Here is a 27393-nt window from a genome sequence, read left to right on the forward strand (position 1 = left end):
AGAGAGGCATGACGTTTCCTAAAGGGCTTAAATTGTGAGACTGAACAAGTTCTCAGCAAGATAAACAGGACTATATGCCCTATTTATACAGGAATTTCCTCCCTTCATTCTTCCTTTGTCTCGTCTTCCCTCCCTCCCTCTTTTTTCCCTCTTTTGTTATATGGTTTTGAGTTAGATTTTGAGTTAGATGATTTGGCTCCTGTTTTCAGCAATACTGATTTCTAGCTATTCTTTTGGACTGTGTTACTTATCTGCCTGTGCCTTAGTTACTTCATTTGTCAAATAGGGACTTGTAATGCCTATTTTAAAAGGCAGTTATGAAGATAAAATAAAATTATACAAGTAAATATATTTAAATGTTAATACAATGTATTATTAACATTAAAAATTAAAACAGCCCTGGCCAGTGTGGCTCAGTTGGTTAGAGCATCATCCCATGCACCGAAGGGTCATGGTCTGATTCTCAATCAGGGCACATACCCAGGTTGTGGGTTCGATCCTCAGTCGGGGCACGTACAGGAGACAACCAATCAATGTTTCTCACTCACATTAATGTTTCTCTCTCTCTCTCTCTCTCTCCCCTCCTTTCCCTTTCTCTCCAGAATCAATGAAAAACATATCCTTGGGTAAAGATTAAAAAAATTAAAACATGTTTGACATATTTAACTCATTCATTCAGTCTAAAAGTATTTATTGAGCTTAGTGGCAAGTACCAGGAATACAGAATAATACACCTGTCGTCATGAAGCTCACAATTGATGGGGAGAACAGACAGTAAACCGGAATTTACCAAACAAATAATTGTAAAGTGTGATCAGTACTACTATGAGGGCATGAATGGGTTTCTGTAACAGGAAGAAGGCAGGCACAGGTGAGTAGCCAACAGTAGGGTAGCCATTGAAGGGGTGACAGGTGAGCTAACACCCGAAGGCTTAGAAAGAACCACCTCCCATACTGAAGACAACAATAGTCTGTAAGGCCTGCCGTCTACCTCACAGAGACAAGGGCTCCCCCATAGGGATGGGCAGCAGATTCCTCCTGTCTCATTATTTCCAGCCTGGAGGGGATGAGGTCTGCCTTCCCCCCAACTCACACTCACATTCTGAATGATGCCCGACAGTGTTCACACTCCTCCTGTCTCATTATTTCCAGTCTGGAGGGGATGAGGTCTGCCTTCTCCCCAACTCACACTCACATTCTGAATGATGCCCGACAGTGTTCACACTCCTCCTGTCTCATTACTTCCAGTCTGGAGGGGATGAGGTCTGCCTTCTCCCCAACTCACACTCACATTCTGAATGATGCCCGACAGTGTTCACACTCCTCCTGTCTCATTATTTCCAGCCTGGAGGGGATGAGGTCTGCCTTCCCCCCAACTCACACTCACATTCTGAATGATGCCCGACAGTGTTCACACTCCTCCTGTCATTATTTCCAGTCTGGAGGGGATGAGGTCTGCCTTCTCCCCAACTCACACTCACATTCTGAATGATGCCTGACAGTGTTCACACTCCAGAATTCTCAGGTATCCCCCTAATATAGGGAAAAGGAGGCCATCAGGAAGGAAACACATTAAAAGTTCCTCTAAGTTGCTAGATATAAGTATAATATACAAAGCATTTCTCTATAGCAGCCAAAAACAGAAAGTTAAAATTTTAAGATACAATTTATAATAGAAATAAAATAATAAGGTTCCTACAAGAAATAAATATAACAAAAGTCGTACAAGCCCATTAAAATATAGATGTAGATATATATATATATACGCACACAGATATATAGAGATATATTTGTGCACAAATAATACAGAAATAATAAAAACCTATCTCATGTTCTTAGATGGGAAATCTTAATATCTGAAAGATGTCACTTCTCTCAAATGTATCGATAAATTAATTCTATTCAAAGTCTCAAAAGAATCTTGAGGGTGGGGGACCTTAATAAGCTGTTTTTAAAGTGTATATGGAATAAGAGAGGTGGGAGGGAAAAACAGCAAAATATTTTTGAAACAATATGAAAGCAGAGAAACTTGTTCTAAGCAATATCAAGACTTATTCTAAAATTGTAGCATTAAGTGTATGTAATAATGTGGGGCAAAGAGACCAACAGAAGAGGGTGGAATGGCTAGAAACAGACCACTGCAGATGTAGACACATGGGTATGGTCTTACATCAGTGGGCAAGGTTGAACTAGTCAGAAAATGATGCTGGATCAATTAGTTAGCCACATGGGGAAAAGTCAATTAAACTCCTACTTTGTATCACATCCAAAAATAAATCCTGTATTTATGTAACCGTTTCCCAATAGACTGGTATTATAAATAACTGGAATGAATATCCTTTTACCCAAATCGTTGTCTGTATTTCTGATTTTATTAAGTCAAACAGTAGATTTCTTTTAAAAATATCTGATCAGTAATTTCAAATAGCTCTCCATAAAGGTTATACTACAGCGTAAGGCAAAAGTAGGTTTGTTTACAGTTGTTCGTCTGGAAAATAATACAAAAGTTAATAAATGGTAATGCAAAAATAAGCTCTGTGTTTCCCATACTCACCACTGTAAACTTACTTTGCCGCACCCGGTACTCTGTATTACTATCAGCGATGTTTTTAGTGTACCTCTCTCGCTAGAGTTTGCAACAATGGCTGTTATTATTTTTAATCATTCTGATGTTAAGTGGAAGTTTGCATTTCTATTTTAATTTACTTTTTAAAAAATTCCTAGTGCAAATGAATCTCTTTTCATATGAACACTAGCCATTTTCACTTTCTATTGTCTGCTGATATTCTTTATTCATTTTTCTATTGGAGGTGCCCATAGTTCTTTTTTTAAATTGGTTTGTATAAACTATTTATGTATTAAGGACATTAGCTTTTTGTGAAAACTGTTCTTGGTAGTTTATTTCCTTCCCTGAGTTGACTCCCTCTGTCTCTTATTTTCTCTCCCTTTGGAACCCCTGTGGCACTTTCTTGGCAACTCTCGAGGGTGTTTACATTTTGCCTTGCTTTAGTTACCTGTCTGCTTTTTCATTGTGCCTCTAGGTTCCACAGACTCCTAGGGATATTACTTGAATTGTCTTTTTTGCTTACTTCTGTTGCATCTCTCACACGGTCCTCAGACATACCTAGGAGGCTCTTAGTGCTCATTGGGGACTGACCTATGCACCCACCCATAGATTAGCTGTTCTTATGACTTATTGTCATCAAGTGGGTGTGTACAGAATACAACGAAACATCACTGTTTAAGTTGTAGGTTTAAAATCAATTTACTTCATGTACCGTAGTCTTACATTGAAAGACATTCTGAATCTTTAAATCACAAAACCTCTTACTCTGCCTATGGTGTTATTCTGAATTCCTCTAAGTCTCCGGCTCTACTTTTTTGACTATTACTTTCTCTGCTCAACTTTAAACCTGTTCTTTTACTCACCTGGAATAAGCCAGCATGTGAAATCAAGGATACTGAGGGAAAAAACATTACCCTTCCCTTAGAAATGCCCAAGCTTATTATGTCTTGGCCCAGCTATACGGATAGTCCCAACTTATAGTTAATCCTAGTAATGTTCAAGTAATTGTTTTATCAGGGATGGATTTAAATGTTATAAGTCTTCAGAAGAGATGATTAACTCCTTTTCAATAAAAGAAAAAATATATAGGTTTATTGGTGTTATCACAACTGGATTTTGCTTATGATTTGCATTTAATTTTTTTAGACTATCAAGATCAAGATATAAAACATCCACCAGTGACTTCTCAGTCACTAATACCAAGAGTAAGTTTGCCACTGTTTGTGTTTTCTAAACAGTTTTCTCCAAATGATCTCAATTTACTGGAAACTGCTTTTCAAGGGCACCTAGAAGTATTTATGATACACATGCTTCTTTGTGGGTTACCAGCATAACCTTCCCCTCTTCAGAGAAAATATCGTAAATGGAAGCCCACAGAGCTTTCTACATAAAAGAAAGTGGCAACAGCCATTTGTTTAAAATGTTAGTGTTCTAAGATAAAAGCTAGATTTCCTTTTTTTATCTAAAAAGTGAATTTTCCTAGAATACTCTTGTTCCTACACACCTCATTCCCTTTTACATATTCAGACTCAGAGCCACTTGTCATATGTTTGTAGAGATAAAAGAAGTGGGTAAAAAGAGAGTGACCCTAAAGTAGAAAAGGGTGTGTGTTTTATTTTATATTACTAGATTACAGTAGGCTTGTTTTAAATTTACTTTTATTTCTATAAACACAAATAGAAAAGGGCTAAAGTCTAATTTGTACAGCTCGTGGAATTTTTACTTATGTCTTCTCCACCCAGGTCAAGACCTAGAACATAAACATCTCCACCAAAAGCCCCTCTGTGCCTCCTCCCGCCAGCCACTACCCCATCTCTTCCCCTGAGTGATTCCTATCTTGGCTTCCTAAACCATAGATATATTTTTCAATTTTTGGAATTGTAAACAAATGGAATCATATAGTATGTTTCTCTGGCTTCTTTTGCCCAAGATTATGTTTGTGTGATGCTCTCATATTGTTGCCTGTAGCGCCAGTTCCTTCTTTCTCAGTGTTGTTACAGTATTCCATGAATAGGTCACAGCTTATTCCTATTTGTTGATGATTGTTTGGGTATTTTACAGTTTGAGATTCTTATAAATAATTCTACAATGAACATTCTGGTATACGTCTTCTGATGAACATATATATGCGTTTCTACAGGGTTGTACCCAGGAGTTGGAATTGCTAGGCCATAGTTACATGTGTGCTCACTTTTAGAGATATTGCCAAACAATTTTTCAAAGGGATTCTATCAATTCGCATAAAGTAAACTCTCAATAATATTTTTGAATGAATGAGTACCTTCTGAGATCTTGTTTTATTCCATATCTGTTACATGTTATATCATCTTTCTCTGAATATTCTTGTAGAAAAAAAACTGATATAGTATCTCAAAACTATACATTATATACAAAGTTCAACTAAAATAGGGAAAGTAAATAATTGTCCTGTTTTATATCATCTTTGATGAACTGGTGGTGGTTGTGTAAAACTACTGTGTTAAAAAGGAGCTTGATCTCTTGCACCACCTGAGGACCACAGGTACCTATGATTGCAAATACAGTCTCATAGCCATCCCCGGCCCACTCAGAGGTCCAAGTGATAATCAGTCCAAGCATAGTTCAGTTTTAGAGACTCTCTGATAAATCTACATAATAATATACTTTATCATCTTTTCACAGTAACTAGAGACTTGTCTCTTTCTACAACTGCACGCATTAATCCACATTTTTTACACTCCCTTGAAGAAGAGGCAACAAACAGGAGGGCATCACATGAACATTTTTGGTCTGCATATTGGTTTGAAAAGTTGGAATTAGTTTTCAACATTTAAAAACAAGGGATTTTCATTTTTTAAAAAGTCTAAATATCTAGCTGCTCTTAACAATTTGGTAACACTGGGCCAGCCTTCCTGTATGTAGCCATTGGCCTGAGTTGAGTCTCACGCTGCCTCTTTGGAAATACTCTCTCCAGTTGGTCCAAATTGTTTCCCTGACACCCATACCTCATTGCAAATCATCATGCTTGTCCTCTGCACGCATTTGGGGTTGTGGCCCTTGATCCATACCATGACCTTTCTGTTTCAGCCAGCCTAGCTCCAAGGCAGCCTAGGTTGTGTAGTTTCTCAGAAAGAAGGTCCCTACTGGAAGTTCCCTCTGCAGTATTCAACATTCTTCTCTGTCTGATCTCTCATTTCGCAAAATAGGTATGTGAGGGCTCCTGGAAGGAGTGCAAAGATTTTTGGCAAAATACAGAGTTGAGAGCCGAGATAGTCAATCTTACGCATTAGTGCAGCCCACTCTCTCAGTCCCTCTCTTGTGAGCCAGTGTTGCCCCCATTCTGTCCCTGCTGGGCCTGCTCCCTCATTCTTGGTATATCTTCTTGTCTCCTTGGGCTTGGGGACAGATGTGTACCTAGAAGGCTTATCCCTAGTAAGTCATTCGGTCGTTTCTAGGTCTTTGAAGTTATTTGGATAGTCTGATTTAGTGTACAAGGTACCCATTAACATTTTTAAGTACCTAAGTAACACTGTGGTAATAGCATAAAATACTGTGGAATATCACTCAGGAGCTCATTGCTTCTAGAGGGTTAGTGTTATATTTGGTGCTAAGGAGATGGGTAGTGGCTTCAGAGCAGGAATAACATGTATTACTAATTTAATATCTGCCTTTTCCCTAAGGGTCCATTTGACTATATTTTAAGTGATATCCATTGTGAGAGAATCAGAAGGATCTTTTATATCTCTTGTACCACTACCCCTCACCTGTGATATGAAGGGACTGGAGTGCATCATCTCACAGGTCCTTCTAGCTCTAATATTCTGTGATTCTTTGAATTTAGTAATTTCTCATAGAAGACCTGAGAAGTTTATCACCACTTCTTTTTTCACTGACATAACTCCAAAGTAAAATACTATAAATAAAAATAGTTTCAATTTAATATTTAACTGTAGTTCAAACTGAATTAAAATGGTTACAGCTAAAACTACCACCTAAAAAGGAAGGTTGGACGTTTTCTTTGTTAATCGCGTGCAACGCAACAGTCCCGTTAACAGTTATAAATGTCCCGAGGGTTCTTTCCCAGCATTCCTGCCACGGGCATGAGGCCAGCGTGCTGCTGTGAAGACATTATCTGCAAGGATGTTGGTCTTGGCATTCTGAGACATTTAATAAATTAATGAAACGTTGGTTTAAATTCCCTCAGATTGAATATTATGCTTCTAAAATTAAACGTGTCCCTTAAGGGGAAAATTAGCCTTTTAATTTTAGTGTATTTTAGAAAAATGAAAAACTGGCTGAACTTTGTCAGGGGAAATCTATCTTTGCGTGATGAGTTTCTTTGAGGTCATGTACGTGTATTAGGTAGATGAGAACTGCTTTTTCTTTTGAGAGGAGCAGCAAACACTTTTATTGATCATAAGTCAATTCTTGACCATCTGTTTAGAGCACTGCCAGGGTGCTAATCAGGATTACTTTTCTCTATGTGGATACTAATTTTATGTTCCTCATTGTGTTAACAGTGCGCTTCACACCACTATCCTGTCTCATCTATTAGCTGCTAAGGAAACCAGGCTTCCTTTTTTTGCTTGTTTTGTTGGTGGTGGTAGTGGTGGTGGTAGTGGTGATGGTTTGGTTTGTTTGTTTTTTGTGGGGTTTTTGAGAAAGCCTGAAAGGGTTGTGCAGACCAGGGGACTCGGGCACTTTCTGATAAGTACAAGAACCCGCAGGAATTCTAAGGAGGTCAGTGCACACAAGGCTTAGTGAGCTCATTTGCAACTTAAGTGAACAAATCCCATTTCCTCAATAAAACATGTTCTTAGAAAACATACAGGGCTTTACAGGGTCCATGGTCATCACTCATTAAGGTTCAGTGTCGAAGGTTACATTCCTGGAATATTACATAAGAACTTTGGAGTTCACATTTGCATGTTAGGGAAGTTTTTGTTTCCTTCTCAGTGAACATACCAGAGACTAACCTTAGATAAGACCTTTCCTGCAGCCCACTGTGCTCCTCACAGCTGTTTTCCCCAGAGCTGTGGTCACCACTGTAAATATTCCCAATCTTCTCATTCATGTGATACAAAAAAAGAATCATCCTTATTTTAATTATTTTACTTTATTTTTCAATTACACTTTACACTCAATATTATTTTGTAGTAATTTGAGGTGGATAGCATAGTCATTCGACAACCATATACTTTACAAAGTGTTCTCCCTGATATTTCCGGTACTCACCTGACACCATACATAGTTATTACAATAACATTCATTATATTCCCTATGCTGTACTGTGACTATTTGGTATGTACTAATTTGTACTTCTTAATCCCTTCACCTTTTTCACCCAATTCCCCCATTGCTATTTTGTTTGTTCATTTACTTTGTTCTTTAGATTCCACGTATAAGTGAAATCATATGGTATTTGTCTTTCTTTGTCTGGCTTATTTCACTTAGCGTAATGCCCTCTGTGTCCATCCATGTTGCTGCAAATGGTAAGATTCCATTCTTTTCATGGCCGAGTAATGTTCCATTGTATATATGGACCGCTTACTTTTTTATCCACTCGTCTTTGATGGGCACTTGGATTGCTTTCATATTTTAACTATTGTAAACAACACTGCAATGATCATAGGGGTGCATATATTCATTTGAGTTAGCATTTGGGGTTTCTTTGGATAAATCTCCAGAAGCGGAATTGCTGAATCATGAGGCAGTTCCATTTTTAATTTTTTGAGGGAACTCCATACTGTTTTCTAAGTGACTGCGCCAATCTGCATTCCCACCAACAGTGCATGAGGGTTCCCTCAAAAAAGGAATCTTTCTTTCCAAGACTTCTTGACACCTATCAGTGGGGACCTACAGGTTCAAGGCTAAAGGTTGAAGTCATAATTATTGTGTTTCTATACCTTATGATATAGGAAAGGAAAGTATTTGGCTGTTTTAAACATTAGAAATCCAAGGTAAATTATTGGCTTGGATGACATAGTTTATAAATGTGAAAGTCAAAACTCAGTCTTTTCTCTCAAATAATATCCTGCTATTAACAACTTACAGTAATAGTAACTTCCATTTACTAAGTACCTTTTGTGCTCAAGGCCTTTTATAAATGTTATCTTATTATTATTATCTTGTTTTAAGAGATAGACCTAGGTATTCCCATTTGAAGAATCAGAGAAAATAAAATAACAAAGCCAGAATTCAAACTGTTATGTTCAATTCCAGAACCTTTGCTTAAAGGCAGTTTAACCATCAGAGCAGGCTTTTTTTATTATTACTGATTTTAGAGAGAGGAAGGAAAAGAGAAAGAGAGAGAAAAAAACAAAACATTGATGTGACAGAGAAACATCAATCTGTTGCCTCCCTCATGCACCCCAACTGGGGATCAAACCCACAACCTGGGCATGTGTCCTGACCGGGAATTGAACCTACCACTTTTTGGTGTATGGGATGGTGCTGCAACCGAGCCACACTGGCCAGGGTAAAAGAGCCATCTTATTGCAACACTTGCGTGGTAATTCATAAAACTAAATGTTTAGAAATGAACTCGAATTCTTTCTTCCCCATCTCAGGCTTTAGTGCCTCCATCCAAGCAGTTCTGAAATCAAAAGCCTGGGTAATCCTTTATTGTTCCCAGCCCCTTTTACCCAGGGTCCCAACTCTTCTCTCCCTAGTCATCCTGCTTGTCTGTTTTTGCTTTCCACACACTCGTCCTTGCCTCTCTCACGGCCGCCACCCTCTCCCCGCAGAGCTGCAGTCCCCTCCCAGCCCGCGTCCATCCGCACTCTCATGCCCGCTTCTGTTCAAATCCGCGCTCACACAGAAGCCCGGGAGACTTCGACGTAGCGTACACTGAACCACGTCCTGATTCATTGTCATCCCACTCAATTTTAAATGAAGTTAAACTCTGTGTGGTGCTTGTGAGTCCCGGCATGCTGGGTCCCCAGAGCTGCCTCCCTGCTTCAGCTTTTGAGCTTCCCTGCTGCCCACGGCTCCCTGAGCCCCAAGGCTCTTTTTCAGGCTCCACCCCCACACTCGGCTCCTCTCCTCAGGGACTTTGCACACTCTCTTCCCTCTACCTTGGAAGCCATTCTCCAGCCTTTGCACCTGCACAAACACATTTTTTTTACCCAGCTATTTTGTGTATATCCTTTAATGTCTCGGCCTAAATGTCACTTCCTCAGACTTTCCTGACACCCTATCTAAATGAGGTCTTCTTGTTTTACTTGCCTTTGCTTTTTTTTTTTTTTTACAACAACTATCACCATTTTCATGTTAATTTGTTGGTGAGATAATCTTCTCTTCTTCTTCATTAAACTATAAGCACCCTAAGGACAGGGGCATTATATTTTTTTTCCACTACTGTGTGCACAGTATACGCGCAACATACCAAAAAATGATGCACATAAAATATTTGTTGAATGAGTGAAATGCAGAGAGCTTAAAAGCACTAAGTCCACTGCGTTTTGCTAAATTGAGGGTAAATATTTACTCTTCTCTGAAGAACTCCAAAGATAGTAGTAAAAAATGTAATAAAGGCTTAAATAGCCGATATATATTCATATTCAAATATTCTTACTCATTCCTTCTTCCTTTCCCTCTCCTCTCTTCCCCTTTCCCTTCCTTCACTCCTCTCTCCCCTCACCCCTGCCATTCACTCTACTTCCCTTCCTTCCCTTCAAAAAGCATTTTCTCCAGGCCATAAACAAAAGCACCATGGTGCCTGAATCCCCAAGAACATCATGGAAGGGTTTCCGTCACTCATTGGCCCACACTCACAGTTGGTTTCCTGCCAGTTGTTCACTAGCTCTTCCCAGTGATTCAGAAACACCATAGCTCCAAACTCTAATAGTAAATGTTAGCCTGGAGATCAAGACTTTGGAAAATATGCTAAGCTCCCCCAAGAAGGTATACAAGCAACCAATTATTTCTGTTCGGTTCTTTGAAGATTGGGAAGTACTGGGATCAGAGTAGAAAGTGGCCTGTGTTACCCTGGGTCCAGCCCTCTTATGTTAGAAGGACCTTGTTTTAACAAAGCAACAAGTATGAGTCTTCATGATTTAAGCCCCTAATAACCCGGCTTTTGAAAGGGGCCCTGCTGTGGTGTCTTGGCTGGTCGAAAGCTTGGTGTTCTGTAGGTCATTTGAGGATCCCCAGCTTCTCTTTAGTTTCAGCTGTTGCTGCCAATCAAGAATGTAAAGCTATTGTATCAGCCATACTCACTGTCCAAACCCTGTCATATTCCATACCTTCCACAGAGGCCTGAGCCTTGTAGGTGCAGGTAAAAGGAAGATTCTCTGAGCCACCCCTAGTGGTTTCAGATAAGCGTCATCTATTTAAACAAGCAGAGTATGGATACTTGGCATTTTGGCCCACTGGAGACTTTCATCCTGGCATGTTTAAGTTTCCAGCTGCTAAGCCACACACTCTCAGAGAGTAGCAAGGAGTGCTTATCATTAATTCACAAGAATTGGGTGAAACACTCAAGTAATATTTCAGCTGCACTCCTAGGAAATCCCCCTGGCCTTTTGTGGGTCTCGTGCACTTTGGTTCACCGCTGTTGGTTGCCTGCTCCTTAGAGATCCTTTGTAGTTTTGTTACAGACTTTACTGAGATGTCTCCCACTGTGGGACATGCTTCAGGTGCTCTGGAGCCTCTTCTCAGAGGTGATTGATTTCCTTACCTTGAACCTATCTGTCGAGCTCCTTGAAAGGCAGTTTTGTGCTGAGTAGCACATTCACCTTGCAGAATCTGCTTCACTTAAGTCTTACTGTCCAAGCAAAATTATGGTAAAAGCTTGGCAGCCTTTCCAGCGGAACTCTCACCCTCGGGAGGGCATACGGGGTGCCTGAGATAGGTCTTAGCTTGGTCAGTCAAGCTGAAGATATCATTTGGCAGGAATATTAAATATCTTACCTGTGAAAAAATTTAATTTAATTTTCATAATTTGTGTAGCTCAGAGGCTCCATGTGTTGATGTCTTTTGAGTATCTTGCCCAAGAAATGGATTCGCTAGTTATAGGTTATAAAACTCAATCCATAGCAGTGTAGGTAATTTGAAATTGCAGAAAGAGTACTATTGAAATCATTTACAACACTTAAAGCTAAGTAAGCAAAATGACACATGAAAATCTAATTCATGATATACTAGAAGGCTATCTAGCTCCCCCTTCAGGTCTCCTTTCTCTCTGTTACAGCTTTCTCTTGAGGACAGTATCACTGCATCTTACTAGAGGCAAACACTAAACGTGCTGGGGCAATTAAATAATTTAATTTTTTTGTTTTTACTTGAGTCTTCTCTAGCTTTCTCTGACCAAATAAAGAAATTTTTCATATCAACTGGGAAATTAATTGAGCAGCATCACCATGCCCTGAGTTTAACCCAAGAAACGGTAGAGAAGAGAACAATTTGTTTCGTTAATTTCCGCCAAGCACTGTGCAAGGTTCTCTATGCGTTTTATTAACTCTAATTGTCATAACAACCCGGTGACAGGTACATGACTATCCTTATTTCTCATAGATGAAGTGACTGTCTTGAAGAGGTTACATAAATTGTCCAGTATCACACACATCATGTTGTGTTAAACCTAGGATTAAACCCAGATTGACCTCACAAATCTGATAATATACCCACAGAAGACTGAGGGTAATTATAGCCAGTATATGAAACAATGTTTTAAGTGTGGATGAAAGTTTTGAAAGCAGAAAAAGTAATGGGATACGTCTTTGTGTGTTCTAAACTTAAGATTCTGAAATTGAAGACTCGGGCATTGAATAGTCTTTCAAAAATAAAAGTCTTACAGGGAGTACTTAAAAATAAAAGTGAAATCTAATCATTTAAAATATAATTGTTTTAGGCCTAAGTGCATTACTGAGCAAGAAAAAGGAAAATCCCAGAACATCAAACATTTAACATTAAGTACCCTAAGAGAGTTCTGAGGAAGAGGGAAGAAAGTGAGACACTGAATTAATTATCCACTGGTGTTTAATCACCCAGGCATTTTTATTGATTCAAATTATTGTAAAGCTAAGGGAGTGAGGCATAATTTTCTAGGAATCCTTCTACCTTTTTTTCTTTACTCTCTCCATACGCAGAGACATCTTCACATTTTCCCAGCACAGCATTTGCAGCCCAGATTTCTGTAATGAACCAGAAGTGTTAGAATCTAGCTTGTCTCCAAAGAGAAGAGAGGAACAGATACCCCAGGAAAAGACCACAAGTGTACCCCTAAAGTAGGGTCTGTGTTCACTCCTTAATGTAATACAGATTTCACGAGTGATATTATAGCGCCATCATCAAAATCACAGTTCCATGAATGAAGGGTGTTCAACTGAATGAAGGGCCTGTTAACTCTTGTCCTTTGGCAAAGGTGCTCTGCTTCCTTAATTCTGTAAACATGTGGACTTGGACTCCACAGAGCCGCAAGTTCCCACAGAACAGATTGGCTCTTCTTTCTGCTGTGTGTACTAGTTTAGGGACGTTTCCACTTCGGTCTTTTGAAGTAGTTCAGAAGATCTTTCGATTTCTGTTAGTGGTAGTTTATCTTTAGTGGCATAAAGTGCTGCTTTTCACTTTTGAGTACTCTCCCTATCTAAAACCTAGTCAAGAAGAGGGGCAATGGGGGGAAAGGGGGGCATCTGTAATACTTTCAGCAATAAAGATTAATTAATTAATTAATTAATAAAAATAAAATCTGGTCAAGAAACAGATGCCTATAAAGACCAACCCAACCAAACAGGTGAAAGTAGGATGTTCAAACTTGCTTCTGAAGGCAGGTGGGCTCCACAGAGATGGCGTTCTCCAGGGTTGGTAGCACACCACAATCCTGAATCCCAGCATGGTTTACTTCCACCAGTATCCAACGCTGGGATCCCTTCGGAACATTCTTTACCAAGCTCTGTTTGAATGCCTCTAATTACAAACTACTCTGGCCAGCCAAGCCTGCAGCCTAAAGCAGGAGCCCCCAGCCGCACTGCACATTGGAAACACGTAGAGGGCATTTAAAATGCCCAGGCCCATCCCAGAGGGCTGTCGCATAACTCACAGTAAAAATGTAAGCCTATAATCACCTACCCTACTAAATAATAATTTCTAAATATTCTCCCATCACTCCAACCTGTCAAAACTTTTTTTAGATTTTGATTTTGACATCCAACATCCAATTTACTTTCTATCCCTTCCAGCTATATGTCAGAATTTCCAATTATAAATTTCATCTGTTTTATGATTAATACATGAGTATTTATTGAGGACCCTAAGATTGAAGGCCCTGGACTGTACGCTTGCTATTCCTCTCCAGCGCTCAGTGGTCACACTGGCCCAAGCTTGGGGCACAGGGACAGGGCTCTTAGTGCGTTTGCTCTGGTCAGACCTCCTTTGCTTCTTTAATGACAAGGCGCTGGTGGTTTTAATACCTAGTGGTCAAGTTCTTTTTCCTTTTTTTTAAATCTAGCCATGTCTTTAGACCTGTACACTTACCCAGTGTTTATTTTTTAATACTGTGTTTACCTCCTGTGAAAACCCAAAGTCATTTGGAACATAGATGCTTTAAATATTTCTAAGTATATTTTTGACAACTTACAAGTAAATTGGCTTTTAGGATGTCTGCATGGTTGTTATTCATTTGTCTTATTTCAGATCCGGATCCTCGAGAACTAGGATACTTTTTTCTTTTTTTTTTTTTAACTGTAAACATAAAGCAAATCTAGCACAGGATTCCAGAGTCTGCATCTGCTGGGAGCCACTGCCCGGCCTGCCTGGCCCTTCCTGCCAGCCCTGGGAGGCGAGGACCCTGAGTGGGAAGAATTCTTTCTCAGGCTGCCAGACACTTACTCCTGCTTTAGTTTCTCTGCCTCAGCAGAACCTGACGGAGATTCATGCTATCGTCTGTGCGGATCACTTATCCAGCCCAGGAAGACCTGACAGGGACTATTTTTAGAGCGCGGAGGAGTGAGACTTTCTGGAGAGCGATGATATGGAATATGATGATTATGCGGCGCCCTGTGTATATGCCACGTCTCTCCAACAGTCAGGGCAAAGGACTGTTCACCCTGTGGCCAGTATTTCCACTTTCCCACTGATTCGGATCACTTAAGTGCCAGATTCATGGGACTGTTTACAGTTTTTAAAGCAAATAGGACATACATGTTGTGAGTTTTCCAAAAGTTTGCTCCTGGCAGACAGGATTATGCCCTTTTTAAAATGCGTCCACATTAGCACTGACATGGGAATGGAAGCTTCCGGAGCCTGTGTGGTAAGGGACATGGCCTTGTCTACAGCGTGTGTGCCAAGTCACCGTGTCCGAGCTCAGAAACTTCTTTAAGAAATTTTGTGACCTGACTTTTTTAAGTCTCTCTTTTAAAAGTTTAAAAACTATCATTTCTCTACATGGGGCAAGATGAGAACCCTAGAAATTTAAGTTGGAACACTTTTATTAGTATCCTGCAAAACATGTTTAAACATCTATAAATACTATGTCAGTCTATCAGATAGAATACTGAAGCCTACCATGTAAACCCTAACATGGTTATTTCATATATTGTAATTCCTTTAGCCAGGGGCCTAAACTCCTTCACTTACTTAGTTACTGGGTCTGTTTTCCTCTGAACGAGATACGCAGTGAAACATCACTCTGCAAAGGGCCAGGCAGAGCCAACGCGTCTTGAAGGACAACCAAACCAGAGCACTTACGTACCGGATATCAAGATCTGGTAAAGCTGAAGTCCTTAAGACAGTGTGGTGCTGTCATAAGAACAGCAGACAGATTGACCGATAGAACAGAGTGTCTGGAAACAGAACTATACATATATAGTCATCTAGCTTATGACAGCTGATGATAAAATGAAGTGAGGAAACAATGGTCTTTTCGGAAATGATGATGGGTCAGTTATATCCACGTAGATAAAATATACCGTCATCCTACCCCACACCAGACATAGAAATCAATTCAGATGGGCTACTGATATAAATATGAAAATTAAATATAAGGCCTGTTAGAAAAGCATAAGAGAACATCATGACTCTATAGTAAGTAAAGGTGTCTTAAACAGAACACATGAACTACTAACCATAAAACAATAATAATTAAGAACATCTCTTAATCAAAAGATACCATTGAGAGTCTGAAATGGTAAGCCACACAGAGGCTTGGAAATATATTTGCAAATCATATATCCAATAAAGAACTCATATCAAAATTTTTTTTAAATTCCCACAAATCAGTAAGCCAGATAACCTAATAGAAAATTGGGAGGCAAAGACTTAAACAGACACCTCATAAAAGGAGATATCCAAAAGGCCAATAAGCCATGAAAAGTTGCTCGGTACCTTAGTCATCAGGGAAATGCAAACTGAAACCACAGTGTGATGCCACTACATACCCACCTGAATGCTACAATAGGAAAGACTGAAGAGGTGACAAGCATGGAGAGCAGCTAGAACTCTCATTTCCTGCTGGCGGGAAGGTAAACTCATACAACTCTTAGGAATAAGCTGAACGTATTCATAGCGTACAGCCCAACAATGCCGCTCCCGGTCATGACTCCCACAGAAATGCATCCCTGTGTTCACCAAAGGACAACCTAAAATGTTCATAGCAATATTTGTATCAGGTGGAAACCAGAAAACACCTAAATAGTAGAATGGATCAATTCTGGTGCAGTCACCCAGTGGAATATTATACAGCAGTGAGGATGAATGATCTAAAACCACCCCAACCGTATGCGTGAATCTCACAAACACAATATCGAGCAAAAAAAGCCAGATATAAACTGAGTCTATTTTTTTTAAAGTGTAAGAGTAAACAGTACTAACCTATGCTGTTAAAAGTCAAGAGTGGTTACCCATGGGACAGGGGAGTGATTTACAGGAGTATGTGGGAGGGGGAAGCTTTGATGCTGGTTGATGTTTTATTTCTAGGTCAGGGTGTGATTACACAGATTGTTCAGTTCATGAAAATTTATCAGCTGTCGACTTACGATGTATGTATTTCTCTGAATGTTTCTTTTACTTCAATAAAATTTTAAAACACATTGTACCCCAATAAGCAGGCTACAACATAAAAAAATCTGTCCTGTAAAAAGGGCGGTGGCATGGAGGAATAGAAGATATTCCAACGTTAATAGAATGATTCGCGTGAGCCTACTGAAGGGAATGAAAGTTAATCACCAGTCATGCTTTAGCCAACTTCAAGTTGCCATGGGACATATTGCGGAGTGTCACTTGCTTTGGACTCTTCCTACAATGCAGTAACTGACCATGTTGTCTCCTTTAACTCCCCAGGAAAAACTTAGGATTTAAGATAAAGCTCACTTGAACATGCAGGGTATACTTTTTGTAGTATCGGAATATTTCCCAAGTATATTTCAATAGACAAAAAAATAAATTGGCAGTTTTTTAAAACGTTAACAAAATTTTTTATTGAAGTTTAGCTCATCTTAAAAGGGTTGAAATTATTAGTAGCATTGTATGAATAAACTATCACTAATAAAAATACTTTTAACTAATGGGTACATTGAAAAGCCCCCCAAAGGTACTCTTTATTTGAAGGAATACAGGGCAGGAGAAGCTAATATGATCACACATAGTCTCTCTGCCACCCTCTGGGAGGCTCTAATCAGGCCTTGTACTCTGATTGAAATGCAGGGCTCAGAGTGGGAAACTGATTAACAAAATAAAAATCCAGTGTGTTTCCCATGCAAACAGCCATCAGCGTATCTTATGTAATTATGTAGCCTATAAATCAACACAGCATGCAAGGGCTTCGGTGTGGTGCACATATCTTAATGACTAAGGCATCTTTAACCATGAAGAATTTATATCTGCATGATCCATTTTTTTCAACCATGCTTCACTTCAGCAGCATAAACTAATCTTCTGTCAGGGGATGGGTTCTTGATTATTTCTTCCTGAATTTTCTTCTGTTTATTTTTCTCATTTTGACACACTCCATTTTTTTCTCTTGCACTTTCTTAAATAAGTGCCCCATTCATCCACCCTGTCTGCTGGCTTTTTCTTTTCCTATGTATCCTATTAGATGTCCTGGAATAAAGCCAGGGCTTTGGGACTCCTACTTTTCATAAGGCCCTCTGAGAATGAAATCGGGTGGCAGCTAGGGAAATAGACTTAATACCACAGGCAGCATGAGCTTCTTGATGTTATTTTGGGGAAACATTTATTATGGAAAGCAATTGCCAGAAAAGGCTAATGATCATTAGACGTTAACATTTGTAGATCTCCTTCTGTGATGCAGAAAGTAACTGCGACATGGGTAATGTGGAAAGCAGTACTTGCTAAAATAGTTTTGTTGTTTTCCGAGAGCCCATTAAAATAAAGGCAGCAGAGAGACATTCGGATCAAATTCTGTCTCAGCGAATGTACTCATCCCAACCACCGCAGCTCACCATGCTCAGCCTACTCAGGTCTCACTGTCACTGCCATCCCCTTGTTATGTACTGTAGATAGTTGGTAATAAAAATTGCCATTCTATAGGTAGTCCTATGGACAGGGAACTTCAGCCACCTTCTGTGGATCTTTTGCCATGCTAGAGTAATTTTCCTAGAAACCTGGAAGTCATATCCTATTCGATAACCCAGTATTTTTTTATAAGTACATTGACCCTACTAGGTTAAAGATTTCATTTCGGGGGGAGGGGCAGAAGATTGCAAACATTTGGTGTCTTGCCATTTTAAAAAAAAGTAACTAGAAACTTCATGAGGTTCAACAGAATAAGTTTCCACCATGAAACCCAGGAGTCCTACTCCTCCACCTTCTCTGCAAGGGGCCTCAAGGGGTGACTGGAAGGAAAGGATAGTACATTTTCATCTACGAGCCCCCAGCACCTTCTGATGTTCCCTGTATACAGTTAGCACTCAATAAAGGTATGTTTTAAATTCCTGCTGTTGCAGGAATGGTGACTTAGCCTGAAGACTTAGCAAGCCCTGCTCTGTGGGAACGTGAGGTGGGTGATCTTCTGTTCTTCAAGAACATAGTTAGGCTTCTCCCGCTTCCTGATAGCACATTAATCCTGCCGCTGATTCATCTGATGTCCAAAGCTTTTGGATGTGGTCTCAGTCATGCATATAAAAATGCCAGCATACCAGGGTCTCATCACAGGGGACCTTCTTAAACTGTCTTATATCCAGCTTCTGTTGGAAGCCTAAGTGAGGGAACAGATTGATATCTAGGAAAGATCCCCAGAGAGACATCTGGTCAGTCCGCCCTAGGCTCTGTCTTTAGATCAAGTTGGCTGTGGCATTAGCTTGTCCCATTACAGAGACATCATCACTGATTTGCTTTTTAATCTTATGCCTCAACCTTGATGAAGGAATAGCCATTGGAAACCAACTCTTGCAGCCTATTATAAAATTGTGCTGAGAACATAACCCATTCATCAGTTAGCAGCATTTACTATATATAAAACCCAGGGGAGAGATATATACTTAGTGCCCTCTGCTTGAAGAATCTTTGTGTCCATTGTAGGATGGATGTTCTCCTTTCCAGCAGTGACAACTGCTTATTTGATCATGTTTCCTTTTATGTCTTGGTTTCCAGAAGGTCAGAGTCATATTTTGTTAATTGAAGCAAAATTCATATAATTAATCACTTTAAAGTGTATAATTCAGTAGCATTTTGTACATTCACAATGTTGCACAACCATCACCTCTGTCTAGTTCCAAAACTTAAGCAGTCACTCTGTCCCCAGCCCCTGGCAATTTCTAATCTACTTTCTGTCCCTGTGGATTTACCTATAGTTCAGTTATTTTTGTAATTCTCTATTAACTCTTGTGGGCAAGGCATGTACAGTCACTTTTTCTTCTTCCTTATTATTTCCTTATACTGCATATTTTGTTTAAAGCAAGCAGCCTCCAGGCTTTTGTGGAAAGAAGTTGAGTGGAGATGTATACAAATAAAGATATCCTTCCTTTTGCCCTCAGAGCCACTCACTACCCTTTTCTATGCTACTCTGCCATGACCGGTTGGCCTGCATGATGGGCTCTCATGCCTTCTGGCTCCTTCTGGGTTCAGCTAATAGGGAATCATGGCAGGAGATCAGAGGGAGGGGGACAGTGACGTAGGATGTGATTCCCTGGCTTTGTCCTATGGATCACCAGGGCTGGCTGCATCCTTTGACAGAAGCTTCCAGCTCCTGTCAGGTAGCCCCTTTCTGAACCCTGGTTCCACTAACAGCTCTACCCTTTGCCTCTTCCGGCCTAGTGGCGCGTGGTGCCCTGTTGCTGGCCCTGGAATATTGCATTATCCCTTGTGGTTTCCCTATAACCTTACACACCTTTCTAAATGGCCCCTTATTACACTTTCCTCAAATTATCCTAACTTGGGTGTAGCATCTGTTTCTTACTAGGACTTAATAAGCATCTTCGGCTCCGTGGTTCTGTGCAACTGTCAGTCTCATGGTTGGCTCAGGGTCCCCTGTAGTTAAGCCCGCCTGGCAGACTCTCCTAGGGCCACACAGCGTCTTCTCCCGGGCCCCCAGGGCATTCGCATCTCTTCATGGTTTCAAGGTGCAGGGCCTTTGTTTATTTCCTGGGTGGCGAAGCAGTCCCTGGAGATAGGGTTCCAGGAACCTGCGCTTCCTCTGTGCCGCGGCCCCGTGCCCTTGCCTGCGTGGGTGAACATGGCTCACCAGTTCCGGGCACGCATTGCAACCGCAAGAAGTGGGAAATGAGGTAGAGGAGGGCACGGCCACTTTTTTAAGAGCACGTCCAGAATGGGTCACAACTCACTTCCACTCACTTCCCATTCACAGGAGCTTAGTCACAGGCTGCACTTTTCTGCAAAGGAGTCTGGGAAATGCTGTTCTTAGCTCCACAGCCATTTGCTCAGCTAACACTTAGGAAGCTTATTACCGAAGAAAGAAGGAATGACAGGATACCAGGGAACAACTATCAGTTTCTGTAATTTGTAAGAGAGTAAGTTAGCAAATAACAGAGAAACTTCATTACTTTCATCTGTTAAGCCAAATAAGTTTATCTTTAGACATGAGAAAACCAGGTGGGAGAACATACGCGATTGTCACCTCACAAGCCTTTCTATTAAAATTCAACAAGTCTATGGGAAGTCATTTGGGAAATTAGTCCTTCTAAAATTAGGCCTTCTAACGTTCTCTAAAGGTAGTGTAGCAAACACCCTGGGGGGCCAGACTCGACCTGAGCAGGAGGAGAGGTCCCAGGGGCACCGTGCTCAAGGAGGAAGACAGCTTCTGGGGCCGAGCTGGAGACATCAGGCCGTGTGCACGCGGGTCAGCAGAACTCGGGCTGTTAGAGTTGAGAGGTGGGCAGAATCGACTACCCTCATGATGGAAGGACTAAAACAGGGCTGCAGGGACTGACCAGAATTCTTTCTAGGGGGTCCCGAGTGAGGCAGGTGACAGCAAACCACTGTTGATTATAGGCATGGGGACCACTCACCATAAACCCCTAGGTGAAGGCAATTCACACAGCAAGGTGAGCGGGACCAGAGGCTAGCAGCCACTGGAGAGTTAGGTTGGAAACAAACTCTGGGAGTTAGTAATAATATAATGGGGAAAATTATAGCCGTGAAGCTGCGGAACCAAAAAGTCCTCTTAGTAGACCAAAGCCTTTGGCTCTCCCCAGCTATCGGCAATGACTCTGCCCTGGAACGGGCAGGAAGAGACACAGGCCTTAATGGTCTCCCAACCATTTTAGGAGCAAATTGCTTCTCTCTTTAAACATGTTGTTATTGATTTTTGAGAGAGAGGAAGGGGGGGGAGAGGAACATCGATGGGAGAGAAACCTCAATCAGCTGCTTCCTGCACACCCTCTACTGGGGAGCGAGCCCACAACCCGGGTATGTGCCCTGACTGGGAATCGAACCACAGACCTCTCGTTGCATGGGGCGATGCTCAACCAACTGAGCCACACCTGCCAGGGCAAATTATTTCTTTTTTTTAGGATTAAATTATTTTAATATCACCAATCATTTAAGGAACATAACATACAAAAATCCTTTCCTTAGCACTGAGTTATGAATGTTGCTGGCATGAATATTCTGTCTTTACCTCATTTAAGAAATATGTTATTTCATCTCAGACTGAAAAAGGCTCTCTTCATGGAACTGTCATCTCCATGATTCGGTGCGTTCTGCCTGAGCCCCAGCAAATGGAGGATTGACTCCCTGGTTCACTGTGTCTGAGTGGCACCTTGGTGATAAGCTGTAATTGCAAAGACAGCGTTGTGTTAATGAAGTCTCAAGCACCAGAGCAGTAGAAAATAAAAAAAAATATTACAGAGCAATATACAGCCTTGAAAAATGAGATGACTCAAGGCTTGAGGTCATAATAGATCAATAACAATAATGTTATATATAGCACTTTGCCAATTACAAAATGTTTAACTGCATATAGATTTCATTGTAATAAACACTGAGGAAAAGATACCATTTTATAGGTAAACAAGCAGACTTAGAAGGTTTTAATAATTTGCCTGAAGCATCATGACCAAAATAGTGTAAAAAGAATCAAATGCAGATATTTTAACTCTATGTCCGGGGCTCTTTCCTGTATGGCCCCCACCTCTTCTGAGCTTTAAATGACTTCATGAGTTCTCTCATTCATTCATACGTTCATTCAACAACTATTTATTGCACGCCTCCTCTGTGTCCATCGTTATCCAGGCACTGAGGATGCTGTGATCGACGAGACAGAGTCTCTGCCTTCACAGCAAGCCTGCAGTCTGGCGAGGACAGAGGCATGTAATCCACACTGGCTTTTAAGAAACAGTGAGGTGTGTGCTAGGCAGCAGGGACAGAGCAGGCTGTGGGCGCACAGAGAGGCATCTCCCCAAACCATGAATCAGGGGAGGCTTCCCAGGGAAGTGATGTTTACTGTGAGTCCCCAAGGGTGAACAGGAGCTGAGGGAATGCAGAGGGTTCCAAAGCAAGACTAAGGCAAGTGTAAAGTCACTCCGGAGGGAGAGGTGACCCTAACTCAGCTATAGAATAAGAAAAGACCCAATGGATTTACGAATTCAACTTAGTGTACACATTCCTGCTATGTGGCTAATTCAAGACATCACCCATTTATCTCTCATCCATCCATCCTGGCACCCATTCTCCCTCTCTCTCTTTTTCCCACCCTACCTTCCTTCCTTTCTTCCAACCATCCATCTATCCATAGTAGGCGCAAAGATGTTTATTGAATTAATTAATTTGAAAATATTTATTGAGAGACCTGAGTATGTGCCAGGCACTGTAGCTACCAAGTGATGAAGAGGGCATACGGATACACAGAACTTATCCCAACTGACATGAAACTTCACATTTAATTGAAGAGATAAACGTGTACACCTAGAACAGGTGTCCTAAGAGATGCCCTAAGAAGTTACCACTGGCCGTGCGGATATTACTTGGAGGAAAATCTAAGGTTCAGTGATAAAATCAATAGACCAATATCAGACTGAACATTGTCCATTTTGTGTGTGTGTGTCTGTTTACTTATTTGTTTCATTTTGTTTTGTTTTCTGAAATTTGTTCTTTCATAGATTCTGTGGCAACAGCATCCGGGCCATTACTAGTTGAAGTTGCCAAAACTCCTGGTGCCAGCCTTGGGGTGGCCCTTACTACCTCGATGTGCTGTAACAAGCAGGTCATTGTCATAGACAAAATCAAATCTGCAAGTATTGCAGACAGGTGAGTGCCATAGGAAGTGCCAGCTTTTCAAAACTTCATATGGAAAAAGGCATGCAGGTGATGGTTATTACAACAGCCTTTATTAACTCAAAAGAATGTCACTCACAACTGTAAACCTACTTTTGCTCACCCCTGTGTGTCTGTGTGTGTGCATATACACACACATATGTAATACATATTCATATACATACACACATCTACACACAATAAAATACAGCTCTCCTGCCAATTTATACAAGTTTCTTTAGAAAACAAGTTACTGTTCTAGGGCTTAAAAATTTGCCAATTGTATCAGCTACCCCATGATATAATGACACCTCATCCAAATGTTTGGTGTAGCCTTTAAAAATGTAAAAGAAAAAAGTCAAGCTGAGCAAGTTTTCCACTGTGTCCTGGGGCGAGGCTAGCTGAGCAGAACTTTATTATCCCCCATGCAGAGAAGCCCTGGCTGTTGACAATTCGGTTGTGCCACCATAAAACTTCATTCCTTTTTCTTAAAGAAATAAAATTATTTTTTTAAATTACAAAATCTTTAGAGAAAAGTCCTATTGTTATACTACGTTAATCTTAGGGTTCCACAATCTTCAAGGGTCCCTGGAAACATCATTCATTCCTATGACAGTAAAAACAGGAAGTCCTTTATCCTGAATTCCTTTTCCTAACTAATATTTTAGACTTACAAGTTAGAAGAGGGATAAAAAAAGATGACTTGACCACCTAATAAATTATTTTACAGCTTCTGGTAAGAAAACCCCCACTTCCCATAGCTGAAGCACTCCAAGTACATCCACATCTAAAAATTATATTTTTAGATGGGAGAGAAGACTTGCAATGCTTTTGTCTTGAGAAGCAGACTGTTCTCACTGTGGACATTTTTAGATACCTGGATGCCCAGTGCACTCTGCATGTCTTCAGCCCCTTCTCCATATGCCCTCCCTGGGCCTGGTACACCTCTGACTGGGATGCCATGACCTGCAGCCACCCCTGTAGTGGTCAGTCTGCAGCTCCACTGTCGTCTTACCCTACATCCAGTCCTTTAACCATGAGGGCCACTGATCAGGGGTGTCCTCCAGTTCAGGGGTGCAGGGTGCTGTCATTTCCTCCCTGTTTTTCCCATTCCGCAGGGGTAGCCAGTCTAAGGAGCTGTCCGCCTGACTGGTACGTGGGCATGCTGACTGCTGTGCTTGCTTTTGGCAACTCATCCAGCAGCCAAGCTCCTGAGTTCAACAAGATGTCGCAGCCAGCCCTGCCCCAGAGCTTCCCCCGCCCTCAGCACTCAGGCCTCGTTTTATCACTTCCTGCGTAATTTCCATCATCTTCGAGAACTTTTGTACTAATAAGTGTTTAACTCTAAAACAGCAAAATAAAACACAGTGATAAAGACTGGTGATCTGGGAGCTCGTGTGAAAGGATTCCGAGAAAGCATGAGCTGAATCTCCCCCAGTTATTCCCTTTCACACATAAAATAGCTGTAAATGACCCTGTTCCAACTCTCTGAGTCACATCTCGACATTCTGAAAATTCACCAACTCATATTTATAAACAGAAAAACCTAGGAGGAAAAATCACAGAAAAAAGTCAAGAAAAACATTTTTTTTTCCCTGTCCTGCTCACTTCCCCTCAACATTCGGCACCATTAATCCAAAATAATTGATTGATTGTTTTCAAAGGACAAGAGAAAAGCATTTTCCCTGAGTTTTTCTGTATTTTCTACAAGGTTTTACATTCCTATTCATAGGTACTTAGCATTTGACAGATGGTGTTTCCTGTAACACTCCAATTTTATTTTATTTTATGTAAATGGAAACTGAAATTATAACTATGAAGGGCATGAAAGTCATGTTCCAAAGAGGAAGAGCATGAGCGTTTTATTTCCCCCCCGGTAGATGCGGCGCCCTGCACGTGGGCGATCACATCCTGTCCATCGACGGCACCAGCATGGAGTACTGCACGCTGGCCGAGGCCACCCAGTTCCTGGCAAACGCCACCGACCAGGTCAAGCTCGAGATCCTCCCCCATCACCAGACGCGCCTGGCTCTGAAGGGGCCCGACCACGGTGAGAGGCCCCATGTGGATCAGTCTCCTTACCTTCTCCCAGCAGAGTTAGGAAGACCCTGAGTCTGATTCTGCCTTTATCATTTCTTTCCAAGCAGCATTGTTTACTAATCTTCAGCCTCTGACTCTCTTTTGCCAAGACACTTGTCCTTCACTGGAGAGCCCCAAATTGAGCAAAGAAACATTGTTCGAGAACGTTTCCAAGAATGTTCAGGCTAGTAATAATATGTGATTTTTTTAAAAAAAGCCTTTGGTGCAAATTGAGTGTGGAGGGAAGGGAAGTAATCTGATGCACTATTATGTTGAATTTCCACTCTTAGTTGAAGGACAGTGAAGGCAAATAGTAAAACTTCCCTTTTTTAATAGTTATAAAGTGGGTATTAATAGCAGAACCTTCACACATTTGGGGGGAAATCGTTGTATGAAGAGTTCTCTTTCTCTACATTTTGTCTGTTTGCCAGAGTAGTATATTTCTTGGGATGGAGAACAGCCTTTCTGACCAGATACCTTCCCTGAGAGGATCCTACTGTTTTCTGCTGTCACCCAGTAGCAAGTGGCAGCTGAGGGAGTCGACGGTCTCAGCACCCCGATGGTCGCAGATCTGCCTGCCGAGTATTTACAGGGTGGGCAAAAGTAGGTTTACAGTTGTTCGTAAAATAATGCAATCATTAATTAGTAATAATACAGAAATTCACTCTGTTTCATGTACTCGCAACTGTAAGCCTACTTTTACTCCACCCTGTATATACCATCCACCTGGGCATCTTTAAACAAAACCTGGTGCAAGAAAAAGTACTTGGAGCCCAAGATCAAATGAAGAGTCGCCAGTGGGGCCTTTGCTCCAACCCCTCCTCCACCCTTTTCCTTAAGCCAAGTATCCTCCTTTTCATTCCTTGAAATCAATTCCTTGAAGCCTCACTAGGGCCTTCAGGGTGCCAAGAGATGAGGAACTCATTCCTGTGTGTTTAGAGAAAGAGAATAATTTTCTGTGGAATTGTTATTTTGCTTATGAGGAGGTCATTTGTATCACGTGTCTCCCACTTTCTAAAGCACACTGCACTTGCCACAGTTTGGAAAAAAAATTTTTCATACTGAATGAGTCAGCTGGATGCATCTGTTTTTAATTAAATGGAGCTTAGGCAGCCCTGGAGCTAATGAAAATCTCTAGTACGGCATTACCTTTATCAGATTTTAATTTTATACATTGGAGTAGAGAAACGATGCAGCATGGGCCGGTTATGAAAGAAACTCGCCTCGTTTGAACAGCAGTGAGGAGGAGCTCCGGGGGCGCAGTCCTTGGGAGTGCCACCCGCTCCTGTCCCGTGAGCCTTTCCTGCCTGCACAGTTTCTAGAGCTGTAAATTTCTTCTAAATTAATCTGAAACTGTCATTGGATTTGGAGCACAGTAGGTAAAAGAGTGTACACTGTGGAGTGCTTTTTCATCACAGGATTTTATTTGGTAAATTCTGATGTCAGTGAATCAGAAATGTTTAACGGACTCTTGAAAAATGTCATTGTCCTTAGCAGCCTAATTTTTCTGCTTTTTTATTTGCCCTGTTTACAAATCATAAATAGTTAAATTGTTTCCAACTTCTGAAATAATATTTTTACCTGCCAAGACAATTTGGGAAAATGAATTTATACACTGAAATATATGGAGATCAAGAGCAAATTTTTTTTTCTTTGTTGTGGAAACTGTGATGTCATTTACGATTTATCAGGGAACTGATAACTTAAGGAATTCTCATTTCTGACTATATCAGCCACTTTTGCTGAAAATTGTTCACCATCTTCCTTATCTAGCATATAAGCCGCTCCCTACACTTTACATTAAAATCAGATTTGCATTTCCAAGAGGAAATTAATATTGGCTCTGAAACATAATTAAATCACAGTTATGAAGGAAAAAAACAAAAATTATGGTGTTTATAATTCTCATACTTCTGTTTTTGTATATAGTGGCTTACATAGTTTTACACTTTTTCCACAAGAAAGTTCTGGTTATTTTTTCAAGACCTCTGATGCCTGAACAGCATGTCTTTCATCCCATGGGTGAATGGAGATACATTTTCCAAATTTTGCTTAGCAACAGAGCATGTACCACAATGTTTTCATGAAACATAGAAAGAGGC

At 40.8% G+C, this 27393-nt stretch overlaps 1 protein-coding gene across 3 annotated transcripts in view; it reads left to right on the plus strand.

Annotated features, from left to right (window-relative positions):
- GRIP1 (glutamate receptor interacting protein 1) overlaps window positions 1–27393 on the plus strand; it is a 609495-nt gene that overhangs the window by 495463 nt on the left and 86639 nt on the right. For all 3 annotated transcript variants that reach the window (XM_087814557.1, XM_016199615.2, XM_087814556.1), the window contains 2 exons: window positions 23059–23206; window positions 25093–25262. In XM_087814557.1, the coding sequence (XP_087670683.1) occupies window positions 23059–23206; window positions 25093–25262 (318 nt within the window). The remainder of the gene's footprint in view (window positions 1–23058; window positions 23207–25092; window positions 25263–27393) is intronic.

The sequence above is a fragment of the Miniopterus natalensis genome, chromosome 2 (genome assembly GCF_054644295.1).
Source record: "Miniopterus natalensis isolate mMinNat1 chromosome 2, mMinNat1.hap1, whole genome shotgun sequence".
In the NCBI taxonomy this organism is placed as follows: domain Eukaryota; kingdom Metazoa; phylum Chordata; class Mammalia; order Chiroptera; family Miniopteridae; genus Miniopterus; species Miniopterus natalensis.